Source organism: Gallus gallus, chromosome 5, assembly GCF_016699485.2.
Source record: "Gallus gallus isolate bGalGal1 chromosome 5, bGalGal1.mat.broiler.GRCg7b, whole genome shotgun sequence".
In the NCBI taxonomy this organism is placed as follows: Eukaryota; Metazoa; Chordata; class Aves; order Galliformes; family Phasianidae; genus Gallus; species Gallus gallus.
Window position 1 is genome coordinate 39,257,441 of NC_052536.1, and position 20,960 is coordinate 39,278,400.

At 39.8% G+C, this 20,960-nt stretch overlaps 1 protein-coding gene across 39 annotated transcripts in view; it reads left to right on the plus strand.

Annotated features, from left to right (window-relative positions):
* Positions 1-20,960, plus strand: part of NRXN3 (neurexin 3) — a 941,045-nt gene that overhangs the window by 227,863 nt on the left and 692,222 nt on the right. For 21 of the 39 annotated variants that reach the window (XM_015287412.4, XM_040701017.2, XM_040701020.2 and 18 more), the window contains 3 exons: positions 9,261-9,562; positions 13,054-13,098; positions 14,866-15,027. In XM_015287412.4, the coding sequence (XP_015142898.2) occupies positions 9,261-9,562; positions 13,054-13,098; positions 14,866-15,027 (509 nt within the window). The remainder of the gene's footprint in view (positions 1-9,260; positions 9,563-13,053; positions 13,099-14,865; positions 15,028-20,960) is intronic. The other 18 variants (XM_040701013.2, XM_015287419.4, XM_015287422.4 and 15 more) reach the window with 2 other exon arrangements.

The following is a 20,960-nucleotide window of genomic DNA, read 5'->3' on the forward strand; positions in this document are numbered from 1 at the left end:
TTTGGAAGGCTCCCATCAACTGTCCCCGTGGTCTTTCCCAAGCAGGACTGATCCTCCCACCTGTGTAGGGAAGACAGCTATAGGTTCTGAATATTTTTCCCTGATGTTACATCTCTCACCAAATTTAGAAAGTTTGAGGAAGATCTTCTCTTCAGTATTATAAAGAATAAATGTGCCAAATTTGTTGTTAGGTGAAATTAGTGCTTCTGCATTTGCACCCAATAACAAACAGCTCTATGTACTTACAGTTAGGATATTTGGAGTTTTACTACTTTTTTTTTTTTTTTTAAGGCTGGAAGAGTAAGAGTAGTGTGAAACTTGGGATTCCATCTAAAATTGCTGTTGAAAAATAACTGATATTCCTGAGGTGATTAACATTTACATATGTATGTATATATGTTATATATATACATATATATATATATATTGGCATAAAGCTTGCTTCATAGTTGTTACATGACCCAGGTGCTTTTTTGGCCATTAGAGTATGCATGTTAAAGACTGAGTAAACAGCTCAGCTACACACTTATACACTCTTACACTTTGTACTGTCATGCACATTCTATATATAAGGGCAAGAGGAAGTATGTAACAACTGTGATGTAGAGATACTTGTGCAAAGAATGAAGCTGGTGAATAAGCTACATCTTAAGTTTTACATTCACAGTTCTATGATGTTCTCCTTTTTGCATTTTGCTGAATGTTCAGTCTGCAAGGAGGCATTTCTTCTGAGTTTTATGCTCTGAGATTGACATCACAGAATCACGTCACAGAGTGGCTTAGGTTGGATGGGACCTTAAAGATCATCTAGTTCCAACCCCTTTCCCCTGGACAGGGTTGCCAACCACCAAATCAGGCTGACCAGGATCTCATACAGCCCAGCCTTGAATGACTCAAGGGATGGCTCATCCACAACTTCTCTGGGCAGCCTGTTCCAGTGCCTCACCACACTATGAGTAAAAAATTTCTTCCTAACATCTAACCATCTATCAGGACCACCAAATCTTTCTCATCAGGGCTGCTCTTGATGAGTTTTTGCCTGGTCCGTATTCATATCTGGAGTTGCCTCAACCGAGGTGCAGCACCTTGCAGTTGGCCTTGTTAGATTTTGTTAGAATCCTGTGTGCCCACTTTTCAAATGTGTCCAGCTTCCTCTGGATGGCGTCCCTCCTTTCTGTTATGTCAACTGCACCACTAAGCTTGGTGTCACCTGCAAATTTGCTGAGGGTGTACTCGATCCCACTATCTATGTCCTTGGTAAACATGTTGGAGAGTACCAGTTCCAAGACGGACCCCTAGGAGACATCACTTCTGACTGGCCTTCACCTGGATTTAGAGCCATTGACAAGAACTCTCTATCTGTGAGCATCCACCTGGTTCTTTATCTACCCTTCAATAATAGTCCAGCCTTCAAATCCTTCCATATGTCTCCAATTTAGGGATAAGGATGTGGTATGGAACTATGTCAAAGGCCTTGCACAAGTCCAGGTAGATGACATCATTTGCCCTTCCTTAGTCTGTTGATGCCATCACTCCATCACAGAAGTCCACCAGATTCGTTAGGCAATCTAGCCTAAATTCTTACATTTTAGAACAATGCACCAGGAGAAAAGTAAGCTAGAAGAAATGCAGAGCAAAATAAAAACGTTGGAAAAATTGAATACAGCAGAAATGGTAGTTGTCCTAACCCATGCTCAGCAGTGAGAAATCGAGTTAAGTTTTTACACCCACTATTTCATCATCATGTCTGAGCTCTTGACAAAATCAGTAGCAATGCCTTGCTGTTCTTGAACCTAGTGGAACTGGGAGAGAAGAGAACAAAATTTTTCAGGGAAAAAAAAAAGAAAAGGTGTATTTCACTTAGTCAGAACAAACTGTGAATTTACTTGAATATATCAAATTGTTTCAGGCAAATGCATTTTTTTAAATTGATTTACTGAATATCACTTATTTCAAAATAAAACGGTTTCATGCTTTTATTTTAAAGTGGAGCTGTATGTTTTTTTGGAAGAAACGTGTTTAAGGAAGCACAAAACTAAGATGTTATATTTCATCTGCATCCAAGCAAGATGTTAATGCAGGATTGTTTTCTGTCTCTTTGACCAGTTGTTCAGAATATGAATAACGTGTAGAGCCCTAAGCATATAGTACCATAGTTAGACTGAAGTTTATTGTTGCTTTGCAAATGATAGGCAAGGCAAAATCATGCACTGATAGCAGTGCAGTTGCATACGCTTAGAAGACAATGGAAAACATGGGGAGAGAGATAACCAGGACACTGTATGCACTGCATATACTCTGAATGGACACATGGCTTCTCTTCACAGCTGTGAAACTTCCCTTGTTTTGAAGAGAAGTTTCATTAAGCTCGCAGAGCACTCTTCTTCCATAGATCTCAAGGACTTAACCTATATTTTTGTTATCTTTGTAGCACAGATGGAAGAAGCTGAGGTTAATTAAATGCCACACGTTGCACAGTTAATCGGTGGCAAAGTCAGAAAGAAAATGCTTAGGTCCTGACTCCTACACCTGTAGTTTGTCATTTAGATCAATTTTAGTGAGCAATTTAAAAGATGGCTGAAATAGATGATGTTACCAACTGTATGCTATAATCTTTTTTAGACATATGCCATCTTATTTATTCATTTTCATTATTGTAGCACTAATACTTCTATAATAAAAGCATTTTAGCTAAAAGTTTTTATGAATGCTTTCCCCCAACTACTCTCCTTGGTATTGAAGTAAATGATGATGATGTTTTTTTTTCTGTAGTAAATGGTTCATTCACACAGGTTCACATTGCTCTGAGACTCTTCTGACTTCTGCTTCCCTTCAGAAACAGACAGAAAAGATAGTTTAGAGAATCAGTAGCTGTGAAGTTCATGTTATCAATGAATCTAGGTTTAAATAATCTCTGTATATGCTGTGTTAACTAGGAAATATTCTGTGATAAATCCAATACTGTTTTTCCTCTCAGAAGAGGTTTCATTGAAAGAACTTTATTGTAGTGTTCAATGAAGAAGAGTTTTTCAGGATTGAGGAACAAAATAGCTTTTCATTTGTGCAAGTTCTGATTTGTTTAGGTGGAACTTCAGCTATGCATTCAATAGATACAACCCTCACTCCCCCCGTCTTCCCTCTCTCCTCAATTTGCTCTCAGCCTTTGCTGTTCAGTGGCAAAATCCATCAGGAGAGATAAACCATTTTGCAAGGCTGGCTGTGGCCCTCTCAGGCACCATTTGTAGCCCATGGGGTTGGACTTCTCTCTGTGAGAGCCACCTGTCTAAGGAGCTCTCTGCAGTGACACAGCACACAGGGGTTGGGCCTGGAGAGCTCTAGTACAGTGTCTTTTGAGAAAGCAATTCTTCCTCCTGCTTTCCTTAGGAGCTCTGGAGTTCAGAGGAATAATAGATTAATCAGGTTTGACAACAAGGCAAGCTTTTATTGTACTGTTAAGTCTTCTTGATCTCTTCTGAGCTTCAATTTGTAGACCTTTTCACAAGTGTTCTCATCTAAAAGTGAAGGATAATGTGTGAAGCAGCTGATAGTGGAGGAGGGGGCATGACTCATGCTAGGCAGTTGGTGTTCTCTGGTGTAAGTTAATACTTACTTTGCTCTTACTGGTGACATGAAAGAGATTTTTGGAAAGGCTGGAGTTTGCTACCGCATGTGCAAAATGTGAGCTCAGCACTCACAGTGCCCAGTCTTTAGCACATCTCACCGTTGCTTTGGGCTCCCAGGCTTACATAGTTCTTCACATCTCTTAAATGTAGTGAGATGTGGTCCTCTATTGATTGTTATCTACAGAGTTTCTGATGTTACTGTGGTTCTTTTCTGTTTCAAAATTCCATATTATATAGATAGATCAAGTGAGAATGAGGGGATGCAGGGAACAACAAATGACACTATTTCAGGATAATCTAACATTACCTAGAATGATTTAAACCCAGTAAGCAATTGGAAAACCAGTCTTTTCACTGAGACTCCAGCTCAGTAATTAGTTTTCTCCCTTATAACATCTTTCTATGATTTTACAGCCAACTTCTTCTAACAGGCTAAGGGCTTTCATTAGCGTTTCAGCATTCAGTTACTGGACAACTTTTTCAGAGGGTGTTAGAAACAATTCACTTTTTTTTTTTTTGTCCATCAGAGGTGCTATCTGACTAATTTTCTGGGACATTTGATGTACAGTTTCTCTTCTTCTAACCTCTAAAAGAACATCAGTTACACATAAAAGTGACTCAGAGAGCATAAATCTATCATTGGTCTATGACATGCTTGAGAATCATAGATGTTATAGGTGACTCCCAGGTCAACCCTTCTGTCCAGAACAGAATTAACTCTTAGTAGATTTCACAAGGTTTTGCCTAAAGAGATTCTACCCCATCCTGAGGTGTTGCCTCGATCTCTTACTGCTCATCATCTGGAATAAACTAAGGAAAAAATAGACTTAGGGCTATACTGTTTGTATCTAGAATTTATACTTTCCTGACTTCAGTATGATTCAGGTAAAAAATTTCCTTCAACTCAGTTATAATTTTAAAATTTTAGAATTACTGTTGTCAGTAAGAATTAGTGTAGAAAGGATGCAAAGATAAATGCATCCTAACCAAGATGTTTAGTCATGTCCATACCTATACAGTGACAAAGCAGGAATCCTCTGAGACATTCAACATGTCAAGGGTTAAGCCTGAATGTGGGATTTCATATGTCTCATGTCTGCAAATCCCAGCTGTTGAAGAGAATCTAGTCATGTGAGTGTATTTTAAAATAAATAATGGGGTTAGATTAATACTAACAAGTGAAATGGAAGATTTAATTGCTTACATCTGCTAAGTAACCTGTTTTTACATTCTGTTTTGTTTTTGTATATCTATCTAACATTGAGTTAGAAATTAGATCTTGAAAATCATGTATAAATCAAGAGTTTGCAAACATATTCTAAATACAGATGTAAGCATGGCTGTATTGCAACATTTGAATGAGATCATTACTTCAAGGTAATATGATTTACATATATATAGCATTTCATATCCCAACGAAACCAGGGTTTGGTCTGTTGTTCCATGTATCACGAACCAGGGTTCCTATGACTTGGAGGTGGGTCGTAAATTTAGCTGTTCTAGTTTAGGTGTGTTGCTATGCAGAAACTCTTTTGTATACTATCACTTTTTAAAGAATATAAAAGGCATGAATACCACAATACAATCCAACATTCTTTGAACCCTTTAGTGTCTGATCTCCTTTTGTGGATAGCCCGTGCTGCATTTAGAATGTACATCCCAAAGGTTTCTAGTTAACAAATAAGAAATAGTTCACAACTCTTTGGTCTTACGGGTATCTCTAGGCTGCACCTGAAAGCACATGAAGGTACTATGAAATCTCTAGCCTGCTTAGGGTTTTTTTCTTCTGAATTATATTTTTAGAGAGAATCTATATCTATTTTCCTACTCTCTGCTCTCTGGTGATTTTCACATGCTTTCTCATCACATACATCAGGGCACCCTAACATGCAAGCTGGCATGGAAAGGTTGTGCTTGATAAAAAGCCTTTTGTGTGCCAGGGTATGACTTGTGTCAGGCCATATGGCCCCACACAGTCTATTGTGTTGTAGCTTGGAGGAATATACAGTCAAGCTCTTTGGAGCTTGGAGCCTGATCTGTGCGCTAAAGCCTTTAATGTGGCCATGTGTTTAGATCTACAGACTACAGTTTAGGAAGCAATGATTCGGAGAATGTACTTTTAGGGGGTATGTTGACCTTGGGAGTTGTGTTTATGAGATATGGGTGGACTGGTGTCTTTTCATTGACCTGTGAGCCCCAGAGAGATTTTAGTGTGTGGTCATCTGCAAATTTGAACATTTATACAGAACACCGAGGGAAAAAAGGGGAAAAAAAACCTGACAACTATATATGAAACAGGAATAGGTTACATTCCCCCAAACCCCTTTAATCTACTTTCAGAAAATAAGGATACAAAGGCGGATCAGGTCTAGGATCTCATTTACAACAATGGTGACTGGAAGAAACAGGCAGATGTGTAGTTGCATGCAGGAATGGGTTAATAGTGCTTTATATTAAAACCATGGGTACAAGTAAGAATGTAAGAGTAATTTCCCTCTAAATTTTCTCCATCCTGTTTTGATGAGTCTTCACTGGTTGTGTTAAATTACCATTTACATTTTTATTCTTTGCCTCCTCCCTTGTGTCAAGCAGACCAGTGAGATTTTGTCTTAGTGGCTGAGCAACTGTAAGTGAGCCCTGTTAATATGTTTTGTAGTGAGTGAACAACCAATCAGCCATGCCTCCTTCCCCCTAAAATATCAAATGTGTACTCAGTGCATCACAGATCTATGGCTGTAGGAAAATGACTCGGTCATAATGGTTGTTTGACTCCTTCCCTTAGATGCCTACTATTTGATCAGAGTTGTCCACAGGTGTATAGAGTACGTGTCTGACTTGATTATAACACATTACCTTCCAGTGAATCAGAAGTGACAAAGCAGGGGAATTATCCTTGTGGAGTGTTGTTAAAGCTCTTACCTTGGACTTTTAGAACAGAAATCAACATCAGCTCTGTGCTTAGGCTAGACTCACACTGACACAAGCACATGCGCTCCTTGGTGGGAGTTGAGAGTATTGAAAATCAAGTAATTTGGAAGAAACTTCCAAAGGCTGCTTAATTCAACGACCTGCTCAGACCAGGTGCAGTTTGAGGAGGCAACTCAGGATCATGCACAGTTCAGTTTTTGGTATACACGATAATGGAGAATTCACAGCCTTTCTAGGTCCTTTCTAGTGTTTGAGCACCCTCAAGGTGAAACATTTTCTTCATATAGAGGGACAATTTCCAGTGTTTTAGCCATGTCAATTGTTTTCTGACTTTCTTATGCACATATCTGAGGTAAATTTAATCCTGTCTTCTCTATGCTTTCACATCAGGAAGCTGCAAAGATTAACAAGGTTTCCAAGGAGCCCTCTCTCCTTGTAGCTGAACAAAGCCAGCCCTTCCAGCCTCTCCATCCATACATATCACCTACCCCAGCACCTTGAATCCTTTGGTAGCTCTTTGCAGAATGCAGCCCAGTATGGTGAAGCTATTTTTGTACTGGGGTCATCAGTACACAGAGGACTCCAGATGTGATATATCAAGTCCCTCAGAGAGGAAGAATTCTTTCCCTGGCCTGCTGATTGCATTCTTGCTAATACTTCCCAGGATGCAGTTGCTTCCTATACTGAAATGGCACACTGCTGTCTCATGTTCAGTTTGCCTTTTGGGACCCTATGTCTTTGTCAAAGGTTTACGGGCTGTTTTGGCCCAGTTCTGTGACTAGAGGGGCAGGGGGACCCATGGACCCACACCCCAGGAGAGGGAAAAGGGTAGAGAGATGGGCCTAAAAACAGGACAGTGGCAACAATCTGAGGATGAACAAACTAATTTACAAACTAATATATCAAAATGCAAGATAACACGCTATGATACAATATAATACAATATAATTAGAATTGGAGCTAATATATCAAATAAAATGAGAGAGAATGTCCAAACCAGCCTGTAAACTGTTGACACTCTGTAAAGCTGCTTTTGAGTCAGTTGCCTCCCAACCTGTGTTGCTGCAAGGAGTAATTTATCTTACTGTTCGCTTAAAGGGACGTATATATATATATATATAAACCTAGTATGCTTCCATAAGCACACACGCACATTACTGCTGCCTTCAAAATGCCCAGATTTTTTAATGAGTTCATTCTGTGATGCCCTCAGTACAGATTACAGAAGTATGTTTTTAAAACAGACCTATCACTTAGAGGATGATGTATGTTCTTCTTGTAACACTATGCTGTTTTGTCACTACCGTTTCATGCTGCGAGGGCACAGATTTCACCACGCAGTTATTTTTCAAGGAAGGCAATGACAAGTATTTTCCCTTCAGTCTTGTACTAACAGATTCTGGCTAATCTGCATTAGGATTACTAAATGAGACAAGGTGAAGCAGAAAAACACTATTACTGTCAGTGGCAATGCCACCAACACTTGCCTTATGCAATGGATTGTAAGAAACAATGGCTTGACTGCTTGTACCATGCAGTTATTCATGCTCAGAATCTCTTTCACAGCTGAGAGTCAGAAAGCATATGGAGTGGGGGGTCTGTAGATCTGTGCAGACTCCTTTCTAAGTGCAGTTTTCCCCCAGATTGTACTGGTAGAGACTACAGCCAGCCTGGCTGCTCATGGAAGCTTTACCATCACAGTCCTGCACTTTTGCCCAAATAGACAAAATCAGGGTATATAGCTGACTTGAGTCACAGCAGTGCAATGTGGAGGAACTGATTCTGAATGACTATGGAAGCTCAGCTAGACTTCCAGCTCACACTAATGATATTAAGGTGTTCAAATGCTGCCTCCAGTTGCTAAGAAATGAATTCAGTGGTTTTCCCTACTGTATATAAGTGAATTACTTTTTTTTTTTTTTAATGAGAAAATATTTAATGTCTTATGCTGCGTAAAATCCTCCATGTTTATTTTTGCTGTATTAAAAGTATGCATAGTAAAGGTTCTCTGGATAGGGTGATCAGACAGGCGAAGTTCTGGGATGTGTTTAGCAGCAATATCATTTCTTAGACCTGTCAACAAATGTATTTCTGTGGTCATTCCTCATCCTTGGAAAGAAGGAAACTACAGGACACTTTGTGTGGCTTTTTTGTCTGCTTGATCTCTCATTCAGTTGAAAGAAAGCAGCAGTTCTATCAAGATTATATTCTGGTGTACCTCAGATTGCCTAGCAGATAGATTAGGATAAGACTAGACAAGTTTTGCCATCAATCTAAATATTAATCTTGGTGGTACTTCGGTTCCTTTAGAAACAATGCTTAGCTGATAGTCATGCTGTTATTAGCATAGTTTTCCATCATTCTTCTGCTAAGGATGTAAAATGTCTTATAAAGAGAGTCTTCAAACATCGTAGGCTCTTCTGCATACTTCTGAATGGTCCCTATGGTGACAGTGCTGCAGTGAGACTGCAAACACAGCACTGAAATTTATGGGTACTGAGGACCCTGCTGTTAATTCTCTTGATAGCCATATTGAAATAGAAGCCATACAGCCATTAGCATGTCATGATATATGGCAGTACAGAACATTAACAGTGCTGTGGGGATTTCTCAGAAACTTCACAGCAACCTTAAATCTCTTTTTGGATAACTGCTAAATAGTTCTTCTGTTTCCTCCACCCCCCCCCCCCCCCTTTTTTTTTTTAATAGCACGAGATGAGAACATGGCCACTTTCCGTGGTTCCGAATACCTTTGCTATGACCTGTCTCAGAACCCTATCCAGAGCAGCAGCGATGAGATCACTCTCTCCTTCAAGACATGGCAACGCAACGGGCTCATTCTGCACACCGGCAAGTCTGCTGATTATGTCAACCTGGCCCTGAAAGATGGTGCGGTCTCACTGGTCATTAACCTGGGGTCTGGGGCCTTCGAGGCCATTGTGGAGCCTGTCAATGGCAAATTCAATGACAACGCATGGCATGACGTTAAGGTGACGCGCAACTTGCGGCAGGTAATGTTGAAGGAGAGAAAGTGCTGGGGAAAACTTTGTTCTCTTATGTTTGGACAGAGGTGGATATGAGGGAGAAATGGGGATGCTTGGTGGGATCACCAGAGTTTCTTCTTCTCTTCCAGTTATTGGTATGATGACAGTGGATGATTAAAAAACAAAGTGGTTAATGGGAATTTATCCCTGTTGCAATATATTCATTTTCACTTTATTAATTTTCTGTTTTTCTTAGTCTGATTTATTAATAAAATCTTGTGCATGGCTTTACTTTCATCTCTCTTTTTCTTTTCTCTATTTTTGTTCTGCTTTTTTTTATTTTATTATTTCTTTAATTATAATTCAATCTTATCAGTAATATTCTTGTTGCATTTAATTACTGTGGGAATTGAATATTTTTCCAGCAATCAGTGCTCTTACACTCGTCTCCTTTTTCTTGTTTTGTTAGTTTGTCTAACCATTGCCATGATGTCATAACTCTAATTCTCAAAATCTTTTGTTTTCCTTTACTTTCTTTTTTTCCTTTTTGTGTGTATGCAAGTGTGCAGGTATGAAGGTTGGTGGGTATGTGTGTAATAATTTTAACTTTATAGCTTTGGAATTAATTGGCTGGAGTCTTTCTGAGTCTTCTTGATTCTCTGTTCTTTTCTTCTCTTTTAACTTTTCCCCTTCTTTCTATAATGAGATTCTACTTTATTTCTTAAGTCTCTGCCTATGAGACTCTTCTGTTGGCTGTGAGGACTGGAAAAGTGGAAGGATCAGAAAAGCCAAGCAAACCCAGACCAATCCAACACCCTACAATTCCACTTTGGAAAAGCTTTTTCTGATTTTGCCACTGTAATTTTGCACATCTGCATGCTGCCTTTCTAAGCAGACAACTCTATCAGGTGATGTATTTGGTATTAGGCCAGACTTAAAATTCTGAAGCCTTCTTCATGAAATATAAATTTGGACATATATAGATAAGATAAAATTAAATAACCTTGCTCTGAAAACTGATGAATATATCAAGTCACTAAGGCCCATCTGCCACATGATAAATGAAGTTTACACTCTAGATAGGAGCTACTTGATATCATTCTGATTGGTAGAGATGTCAGAAATGGCATGTAAACTGAGATTTTAAAAGCAACTTGTGACAACAATTTGATCTGTTTATTTGCTCATTTATGTGAATATTAACACAAACCTTAAGAGTTTTATCCAAGTTTATACAACGTCTTTTGCTGAGAAAACATCTTTTGTGGTAAAAATTTACAATAGCTAAAACAAAAACATCAGTGGGTATAGGCTTACCACTTCCAGGGATCAGAAGCAGTCTCTACCAATAGATGTCAGTTAGTGATTTCTGTTTGCGCAATTTCACATCAGTCTTTCAAATATTTGCTTTGGGGGATGAAGGTCTTTCCCATGTGAATTCTTGTGTTTCTACACATTCATGATGTTTCAGTTGTCATCAAACTTCCATGAGACTGCAGGATTCTTGCTAGTGGCATCATTAGTCTATTTTCACCAGTTTAGATGAAGATGCAATTTTAATTTCTAATGTGTTGGATGGGTCTTAATGATCCGATTTCATGCCAATGCTCCCATCAGGCTAGTAGAGGGTGATGCACCAACTGTTTAGGTCAGCCACTCCAGAAATGCCAGAAATACTGCTTTATTTTATGTGTATCGTATTTTCAGAAAGTCACACGTAAATTTGCAATGTAATACAGGCCGCTTGGAAGTTCTGTTTTCAACTATGAACATGTTGCATAAAAATAAATAAAAAACACCAACCAAGAATTGACCCCAAATATTGAGGCTTAATCTTAAAAATAAAGTAGAGATTCCAAGAATATGATCTAAAGTTAAAACAATTCCAGGTAAATTGATTATCAGGAACTTTGAGACGTCATCAGTCTTCTCCTATGCTCTTTTTGGGGAGGAGACGAAGGAGGATTTGCATAATTTTTTGGCTGTTCCTGGAATTAGAGCAGAACTTTAAATAGCTGGACTTTTGCCCAGTACATTTTGGAACTGTTAAATGTTTTGTAGCTAAGTGCTTCCTTTTTTATTTTATTTTTTTTAAGATCAAATGACTATCACAGCAGTTAATCTCCTTAGAGACAGATCATGTGAACCCAGAGATTCCCTTGAGTAGTGATTGTTAATGTCAAAGCAAATCTCCTTGTTTATTTATCTTATTATTTCAGTTTAAACTAAGCCCAGATTCTGCCTTGTGTGAAACCTTTACTGGAAATAGGATCATGGCTGTATTTTACCAGGACTTTTAAAGTATGTTCCCCCACCATACCATGCTAAATTCCAACTTTCTTGTTTGTAAAAATGGATTTACTTACACAGTAATTTCAATGCACAGCCCTTCAAAATTTGTAAGGTGGTTTTTACATGAGGCAGCATAGATCTCACTTGTGTAACAGTATAATTCTTTGATCATGATGGGACAAGGAGTTGGAGCCTACACTTCTGTAATAGCATTGAAGCTAGTTACCATGCAAAATCTGCCATAAAGATTTTGAGTTCCTCAGCTGCTAAAAAACAAGCAAGGAAAAATGTGCAGATTCAAACAGTTGGAATCTGCATTCTGTGGGAAGTGAAAAAGCATCCATATAGCTCTACTAAACTCAGCTAAAAGAACTAACTCGTGAGTTTCCCTTGCTCTGTAATATAGGTGCAATGTAACAAGAGAGACATTAAATACAATCTTCTGTTTTCTTGATTGACACAATTGTTCCTACGCAATTCCTCAGCACATTTCTTTCTTACTGTAGGAGGTTCAACTCCTGTATGCTCAGATGACACAAACACCCAAGCACGTGCATTTTTGTATGCTTCTCCTGAAAATCACAAATTTACCTACTGTAAAGAAACCTGCAGATTCTGAGACTTTTAAGGATAGGTTCAGAGTTTTGGACTCATCTTCAGCTGTATTCTCCAGCCAAAGAAATATTGGCCTGCCAGTGATGCTCTACAATGTTTAAGGGTAGTGAGGCTTCAAAGACAAGCAAGAATGTAGGGGTGATGGTAGGTGAAAGAAAGGAGTCATGGTTGGGTTTGCACTGAAGGGACAAACTGGTGTGTATGTTTCTCAGCATAAGGTTTTTGCTTGGGGGAAGCACCTTGGTGGACATTTGAAGGGTAAGTATTGCACTGTTTTAAATTGCTTCAGTCCTGGATAATGTGTATGAGGATTGAAGTTAATGACTAATACTGGGGTGGGAAGACTAGGCAGCACCCTTCTTCTTTACAGAGTAGATGGCATGGCTCCCCATAGAGTCCTGGTCATATTGTCCTCTCTCACTTTGTGTGTGTCAGGCGCCCCACGCCTTTTTTTGGAAAACTAACACTAGACCATTCATGCAATGTGTCATTTTTACTAACCAACTAATGTACTAACACCCTAACGACTCATCTTTGCTTTTAGTTATTTTAATTAACAATCGTTCTGTTCACGATTTTTTAATTTCCTTTCTTCCCCCTTTTCCGCAAAGCACTCAGGCATTGGACACGCTATGGTAAACAAACTACATTGTCTGGTAGATATCATTCTTATTGTCTCTTTTTTTGGGTTTGCCGTGTGTTACCTGCCTTTTCCTTCCCCTACTCCCTCTTTTTCCCCCCTCCTTTATACTTACTTCTTCCTTTAGTTTTATTTTAATTTCATCAAAAACACATCTTTCTTTTTCTTTTTTCTTTTTCTTTCTTTTTTTTTTTTTTAATGGAAAATATGAAGAGCAAAAGCAATGAACACAGCTGTTCTGGAAATGGGGTTTGGAATTTCTTTCATTGGTTTCCTCACCTCCCTCTTTAGTTCTTTTGTGATCATTTTTTTTTCTCCCTTGCTTTTGAGTTTAGCTTCCCTTTTTTTTCGTGTGTTTTTATTATTTTTTTCTCCCCTTTTGATTTTTTTTTTTTTTTTTAACTCTGAAGGTTTATAGATCAGAACCATTGCAGGGCCTCTAGTCCGTGGTGGTGAAGGCTCTCTTTTTCTCTCATCCTTTTGTTGTGGCAACGGCTGTTATAGGCAAACTGGCCAGAGTTGTCCTCTTTCTCCCAACTTTTCCCACTTCCCTCCCTCCTCTCTCGCTCCTCCCCTTCTCTCTCACTTTCTCTCTCTCTGACTTTCCACCTGCCGTGGCCAAAAGGAGCTCAGCCGGCTGTTTGTTTCAGTACACACTCTGCATGGCATGTCCACGTCTGGTGACTCGCCCGTCTCCCACCAGCCTCAATCTATTTTCCTCCATCTTCCCTTCAAACCACTAACAACATCTAAGCAAAACACATCAATTCACTTGCTCCTCTCCCTCCCCCTCCTTCCAGTTCCCTTCACCCTCCATGTATTTGGGATTAGAGGTTTTGGGTCCTTCCCTGTTTGTTTTTGAGTTTTTTTTTTTATTATTATCTTGGAGTTTGTTTGGTATTTTTATTTTTGATTGCATGCATGTGTGAAATAGTTTTCTTTTCTCTCTTGCTCTCTCTTTGCTTTCTTTCTTTTTGCTTTCTCTCAACTTTCTGGGCTCCAGGTATAATAGCATGATGTGTCAAGGCGCAGTATGTGCACGCTTTGTGTTTTCCTTCTTCCTCATCTCTGCTTCTCTCTCTTTCTCTCATTGGTGTGTGGTTTGAATTATTTTATTTTGATTTATTTTGATTTTTTTTCCTATTTATGTTTTGATTGAGTTAATTTATGAAATACCCTTTTTATTAAATTTATTTTTGGGGTGGGTGGTGGGTGTGTATGTCTCTAGGTACATGGCATGCACATCCACAATGTATTGAAAGTGAGATCCCTTCCCCACCCCTCCCTGAATGCATGATTATCAGTGTGCTGTGAGCAAAAGAAACATAAAAAATAAAAAATACCAACTTCGTCTTCATTAGTGTTTTTTTTTTTTTAACTAACAACCATAACTAACTGTAATCATTAAAATAAAACTAATTAATCATAAAATCAGCTAATATGAGAAATCTCCTACAAGGAAAATTCCATTTTCTGGCCTGTGTAAATGGAAAGCATCTCAGTGTGTAGACTGTTGGTTCAGCCTGGAAGTGTTGATACACTAGAAAGGGAAGAAGCAGATGCTGAAGGATTTCCGCTGTGGTTGAAGCAGACCAGAAAATGGAGCTTGGCTGAACTAAAAAAAAAATAATAATAATAAAAAAAAAAAACCAAAAACAACAAACAAACCTAATCTCAACAAAATCCTTAATAAAACTGACATAAAAATATAAGGGAGGTGACTCGTTCTTTTCAGGATTGTAAGGTCATTGCTGGGATTTTCTTTGTTGTGTCCCTTGAACAGGTGACCATCTCTGTGGATGGCATCCTTACCACCACGGGTTACACACAGGAAGACTACACAATGCTGGGCTCGGATGACTTCTTCTATGTGGGAGGGAGCCCCAGTACTGCTGATTTACCTGGCTCTCCAGTAAGCAACAACTTCATGGGCTGCCTCAAAGAGGTAGGGGATTCAGATTAATTACTGTTTCATTGCTTTTGGTTTCTCAAAATCATTGCTTTTTTCTGCCTGCTATTGTGCACTCAGTGTCTTTCCCTCATGATGAATTTTACACTGATTCTGCAGCAGCACTGTAAGGATAAACTTAATGTTCACCTGGGCAGAAGACATCAACCATGAAAGTCATGAACTTATTTTCAGTATCAGACTTCTGGTTCTTGAGTTACAAAAATTATACCTGTGGTGTAGTATGTGAAGTGTCTTCTGTAGGCTGTCAGCCATTTACAGGGAAGTGTTTCAGTCCTCTAGGTAGATGCCTTAAAGAGTGTGGCTGAGTGGATCTAATTCTACATGCATCCAAGAGGGTTGTCATAATATTCTGGTATGAACATTTATATCAGAGAGAGGGCAGAGCTGGGTTTTCATGCCAGATTCATGGAAACGGTGATGCTGAGCTAGATGTTGTTCTAGGGCTGTATAGCTGCCTGACAGATTACTATCCTACAGATGCTTGACTGGTGACGTCAGGGATTTTATCTCTTGTGCAGTCTGCTGATGCGAGCAATGACTGTTGGTCTGGTGCTGCTGTCCTGCTTGACCTCTAGATTTGTTAAGGGGACGCATATATGTTGGAAATGAACATGTGAGTATCTTACAGAAGAAATGAAACTGCCTTGCTGAATACAAAATGTCATGCAGAGATCAAATCCTTCCGTTTTCATCCACAGAGCCTTGGGCCTGATTTTCATAGGCACTGAGCATCCCAGTTTGATTGAAATCAGGAGGAGATGCAGCTTCTTAGTGTCTCTTTAAATCAAGATCTTAATTTTATTTATGGATGCTATGAGCATAACACTTAGCAGAGGCCATTTTTATGTGTGCTTTAAGTCAAGCCAATGGAGCAGAGAAAGCAGTGACAAGAAAATCTTCAGCAGCTTTATTATTTATATAATCATTTGTATTCTATTAGCTCATGCAGTGTGCTAAGAGCTGCTTACATTGCCATCCCAGTCTTACAAAGCTCTGCGTGAAGAAAAACCAAGCAACTACTTAAGAATAAGAGGAAAAGGAAGAATGCAGATAATCAGAAAGTACTTTGTCATTGTCACCTGCCTTGGTTGTGACAGGAGATGTGGGTGACGTGCTGTCTAGACTTAGACAGACTAGTGCTGGCTAGGCTTTAGTTACAGTCTGTATAATAGCAACCTGCTCTTAGTAGTGGCCCACTGACACTTTCACGTGCTCTGAAAATATGTACAAAATGTACATTACCTGGCTTCTGAGGAGAAATTTGGTATAGGTTACTCACTAAGCATAAGTGTAGCACAGCGCTGTAAAGAGAGGATGCTTGCAAATGGAATAAGTGGAGAAATGTAACATTTCAGAAGCAAGCCATGTTGTAATTAGCACTTTGCATTTCTAGCCCACGGTTCTTGCAGAACCATTAGGCCCCAGAATGAGTTAGCACTGGTACCTGTAGGAAGGATAAGGAAACTGACAGTTGTACTTTTCTTCAGTTCTGGTTTGGCAAAAGGAGGTGATGGGGAGTTGCAATTGGAGAAGGAGGGGACTAAGTGACTTTCAGTGTCCTGGCAAAACCTAGAAATGTATCTATAACGCTGATCCCTATGAGGAACAGGGTCTGACCAAACAGCCAGGCTGTATAGACTGAGAAAGATTCTCACTGCATAAGTAGTGAATTATCCTCAGTCATCAAAGAAGTGTCTGCTTTCATTAGGTGGAGCTTGGGATGAATTGAGCAGAACAGTTTGCCCTGTGAAATTCCTCCTGGAGTTTATTTCTTCTGTCTTTTGCTAGGGAAGAAAATACTCATGGCAAAGGTAGCAGGATCAGTGTGAGAACTACCAGAAATAGAGGGCAGTACTTTTGAGTCTTTTCTTTGTTTCGTCCTGAAGTGTCAAGACATCAGCATGATATGAACGAAATTGCTGAGCTGGCTCCTAGAAAGCAAGAATGCCTTTAGGGATCAGCATGACCCCTAGGGGCAGCTTTCTTTGGTCCCTGAGAGCAGAACTAGTGTGGTGCTTATGTGCCTGTCATGTTTCTGGTTGCACAGTTGGCTTTACTGAGGAACTTATTTGGCTCTCTGCATGTTACGGCACGATGTTTATATACCTATCCCTATAGCTTATTTTCTCTACATCTGGGAAGAATACTTAATGCGTCATTAATCAATACTGGAGGAACTCGAACTAATTAGAAAGTGTCCTAAGTTCATGAAATTGGACAAAGGGAGAATATAGACCACAACTACAAATATTGTTCCTGGGGGCATCTTGTTTTCTTAGGAAGATGAAAGAATTGATATAGGCTTTGGAATGAGACATTATTTCACCCTATAACTTCACATATTTCATCTAGACTGTGTCAGCCTCACAGCACAGCAACCGAACTGGGGCTAAGAAGGCTCCTGGAGCATTCCCACGTCCTCTGAGATTGCATATAGGTGCTGAAGTGCAATGGGGAAGAGTACCTGCTGATTCTCTGTAGCTTTGCATCTGGGTAGGGTTGGTGAGAGGATGATGGGCAGCTCTGGCAGGGTGGTTGCTTCATGTGGTCAGTCTAAGTCTTGATTAGGAGGAACACGTCTCCTGAGAGCTCCTGGTGAGGAACTAAGGGTCTCAGGGCTCTCCTGCTGCAGTATCTAGATATGCTCTGGTGAAGGTAATCATGTTCCTTCTGGAATGTGTGAGCCAATGTATCTTCCTGTCTCTTCTTTTCCTTGCAGCAGGTTCTTACTGAAGAGATTCCATTACCTTGCTTGCAGTAATACACCAAAGGTTTCCTGGACCTTAATTCTTAAGATAAATTATTCTAGAGGAACTTGGAGAGAATACAGTATTTTGCCTGTCGTGGAGGAAACCAAATATGGAGATGGGAGAGGAGGAGGTACAGAGACATAGCTGAGACAAGTGAGCAGAAAAGCTTTCTTCAGTGGGTATCAGGGAAGGACTGGAATTGCTTTAAAAGTCAATGAATAGGATAAACAGGGAGAAGCACTGAGTAAAGGCAGAAAGGAAAAAGGATACGTTAATAAAATTTAAGAACACCTGGATGGTTTCTGAACAACCAGAAAGAGGCAGGACAAGAAATATAATGCCAGCATATTTTGTATGTTCAAGAGAGTTTCAGGTTGGAGGTTCTAGTAATAACGGTTGAGTACGGAAAGAGGCTGAGTGGGAAGTTGAGCTGTGTAAGCAAAAAGGGAGAAGTGGATCTCAGTCTCTGATCGTTAGGGAAGGGCGAAAATCAGAATATTCCCAAGGCTCCATTAGGAGCCAGCCATTCAGACTGATTTACTTGGAGCAGTGCTTAGTACAGATGGAGATGCTTTAGAAGAGCCTAAGGTGATCCCTAAAGAATAGATGTGTGTGAGAGAATGTATGAAATCTTCACATTTTTCTGTTCATTTTTCTATTAATGCTTTATTAAAATCTCAATTTCTAAAAATGTTTATTGGTAGTAACAGCTTGATGGAAGCAGTGAGGTTTGCATATGGGGTAGAATATGGCAGAAATGATTGCAGGGGTCAGGCACCATCTGGCCATGATGGGAGAAAGCTGTGAAAGCTTAGATCATGTCTGTCTGCAATTTAACTGCCAGGAGACAGATTTCCAATTAGTTCATGAGTGTGCCCAGTTGCTGCATATGCATCTCAGATGCTATCTGCAAGCCAGCTCTTTTTATTTTTATTTTTTTAGGCCTCTTTGCATGCGTAATGTCAATGATGATGTGATTTCTGTTTATGGAAAAGGTCTTTTGGATGGAATGTTGCATTGGGGAGGAGGTTGGAGGGGCAGGTAGGAGGCCTGAAAATATGGAGGCTGAGAAAAACAGCCCAAGTTTAAAGAGGGTAGGTGGAGGAAGCTGCAGTTGTAAGAGGCCCTACCTTACAGGGAGACTAGATAGCCCAAAAGCGTTTGTATGCCCAAAATCCCATTCCAGAGCAGCAGTTTAGCACAGCCACAGAAATACATGAAAATGGTAGGTCAGGAATTATCAGTGTGAGGGATTTCACTGATGCTCTGTGGAGGCAATTAAGGTGTGAGTGGCATTAATTGCATACATGATCTAACACTACTCTGTTGTATTTGGCCCAGTCTGTTTCTTGTCTGTATTAGTGACTTTAATATTTAAAAAAAAGAAAGAGAAGGGCTAATGGTACTGAGCAGAGGCAGACAAAACATAGCCAAAGATATATATGATTCATTTCCTCAAAATGTGTTGTTCTTAATCTTCGTCTCCCATTGCTATTCTTTGCCACAGCATCCCAAACAGCCCTGATGATGACTCTCATTCCCAGATTTTCGGGTCCAGAGGCCTGTAACATTTTTAAGTGCCCATTGCTCTTGAATTCCAGTTGTATTACCACAGTATTGGTGGATCACTGTGATGCTGCACATCTAAGGCTGTGCTTATTGAGAGTCTGACATCGCACAGTGCACCTGTAGAGCATTGAGTGGAACAAGGCCTTAATCATGTTTTTAAGTGCACATATTGTAGAAACACAACAATACTGTGGCTTGAGAGAGGCAGCAGGGGGGACATTTGCCAACATTTTGAGCAATTCCCACTGTAATTTGTGGACAGATTAAGAAAAAGCACATTTCTGGAAAGATTTAATTTGGAGGTGGGAATGGGCACGCATGGAAGCTGTGAGCAATGTGATGCAGAGCGAGAAGTGGAGAGACTCCAGAATAGCATGGGGAAAAAAAAATATGGGGGGAAAGATCATTGAGTTTTCTCATCAAATAGTATTTGTAAGCTTAATTCCTGGCCCTGTTTGCATTTGGTATTTCTGTATTAGCTCAGAATCAGAAAGGGTATAAGGCAGTATATTTGGGCAAGAGAATACTTCCCAGGCTGCCTGATGGCTGCCAACAGGTGTTGCATGCTTGGTCACGAATCGTGTGAGACTCTGTGGTGTGCGGTAAAGAATGTTTGCTGCTTTCTGGTGTGAGTGTGGAGAGTGATGTGAGACCAAGGTGATCAAGAGGTTCTCTGAACTGAAGCTCTGGGAGCTGAAGCACCTTACCCACCTATTCCTGTGCTCTTTGGCAGCACTAAAAGAGAAATGTTTTGAGGAGGCTCATTATCAAATGCAGTTTTATCTTATCAAAGGAACTTGTGTTGCACTGCCAGATAGCTGTTGTGCTGCCAGGAAGGAGTGGCACCATGCCTCCTTTGTTTTGCTTGCCTGTATGCTTGCATGCACACAGCAAAATACAACCACAAAAGACTGCATCATGCAGGCCCCTCTTTTCTCAGGTATAACTACTGGAGTTAAATTTACCTTGTACACAAGTGTAGGAGAAAATCTATAACACTGCTAAAATCAGCCATAAATGGCTTCTGTGGTTCATGGTCTCAATGTTGATGTGTAACAGTGTGATGAATGTCTGGCTCTCTGAAAAAGGCTTTTGATTCAGTTAGTTTTGCTTGTGGCTTTTTTAGGGAATCATTTAGGAAAGATGGGAGAAAACAGGAACATTTGTTTTGTAGAATGAAGGCAAGGCAATCATCCCAACACAAAGCCTACATCCATACTGTAAGCCAAGGAGCAAAGAAAAGATGGGACTCAGCTTTCTGTGTAGTGTCTATGGGAGATCAAAGGTCAGAGGTGGGTATGTGTGGTACAGATGGAATATATAGAGAAGAAAGCACTCTGTGCTACAATAAGGTAATGTCAACATTTTAGGAGTTTAGATACAGAGGGCACAAACTATATAATGGCTCTTATAGCCTCAGAGCTTGTTCCTTTTTAATACTCTTCTGAGAGAATTCTCATAACTTTCCCACTTCATAAACACCAAGAAAGCAGAATATCCCTCTCTGGGAGATTTCAGGAAATACTCAGATTAGAATGTCAGAGTCAGTTTGAAATGGCAAATAAGTATTTTTGAGTTTGGAGTACA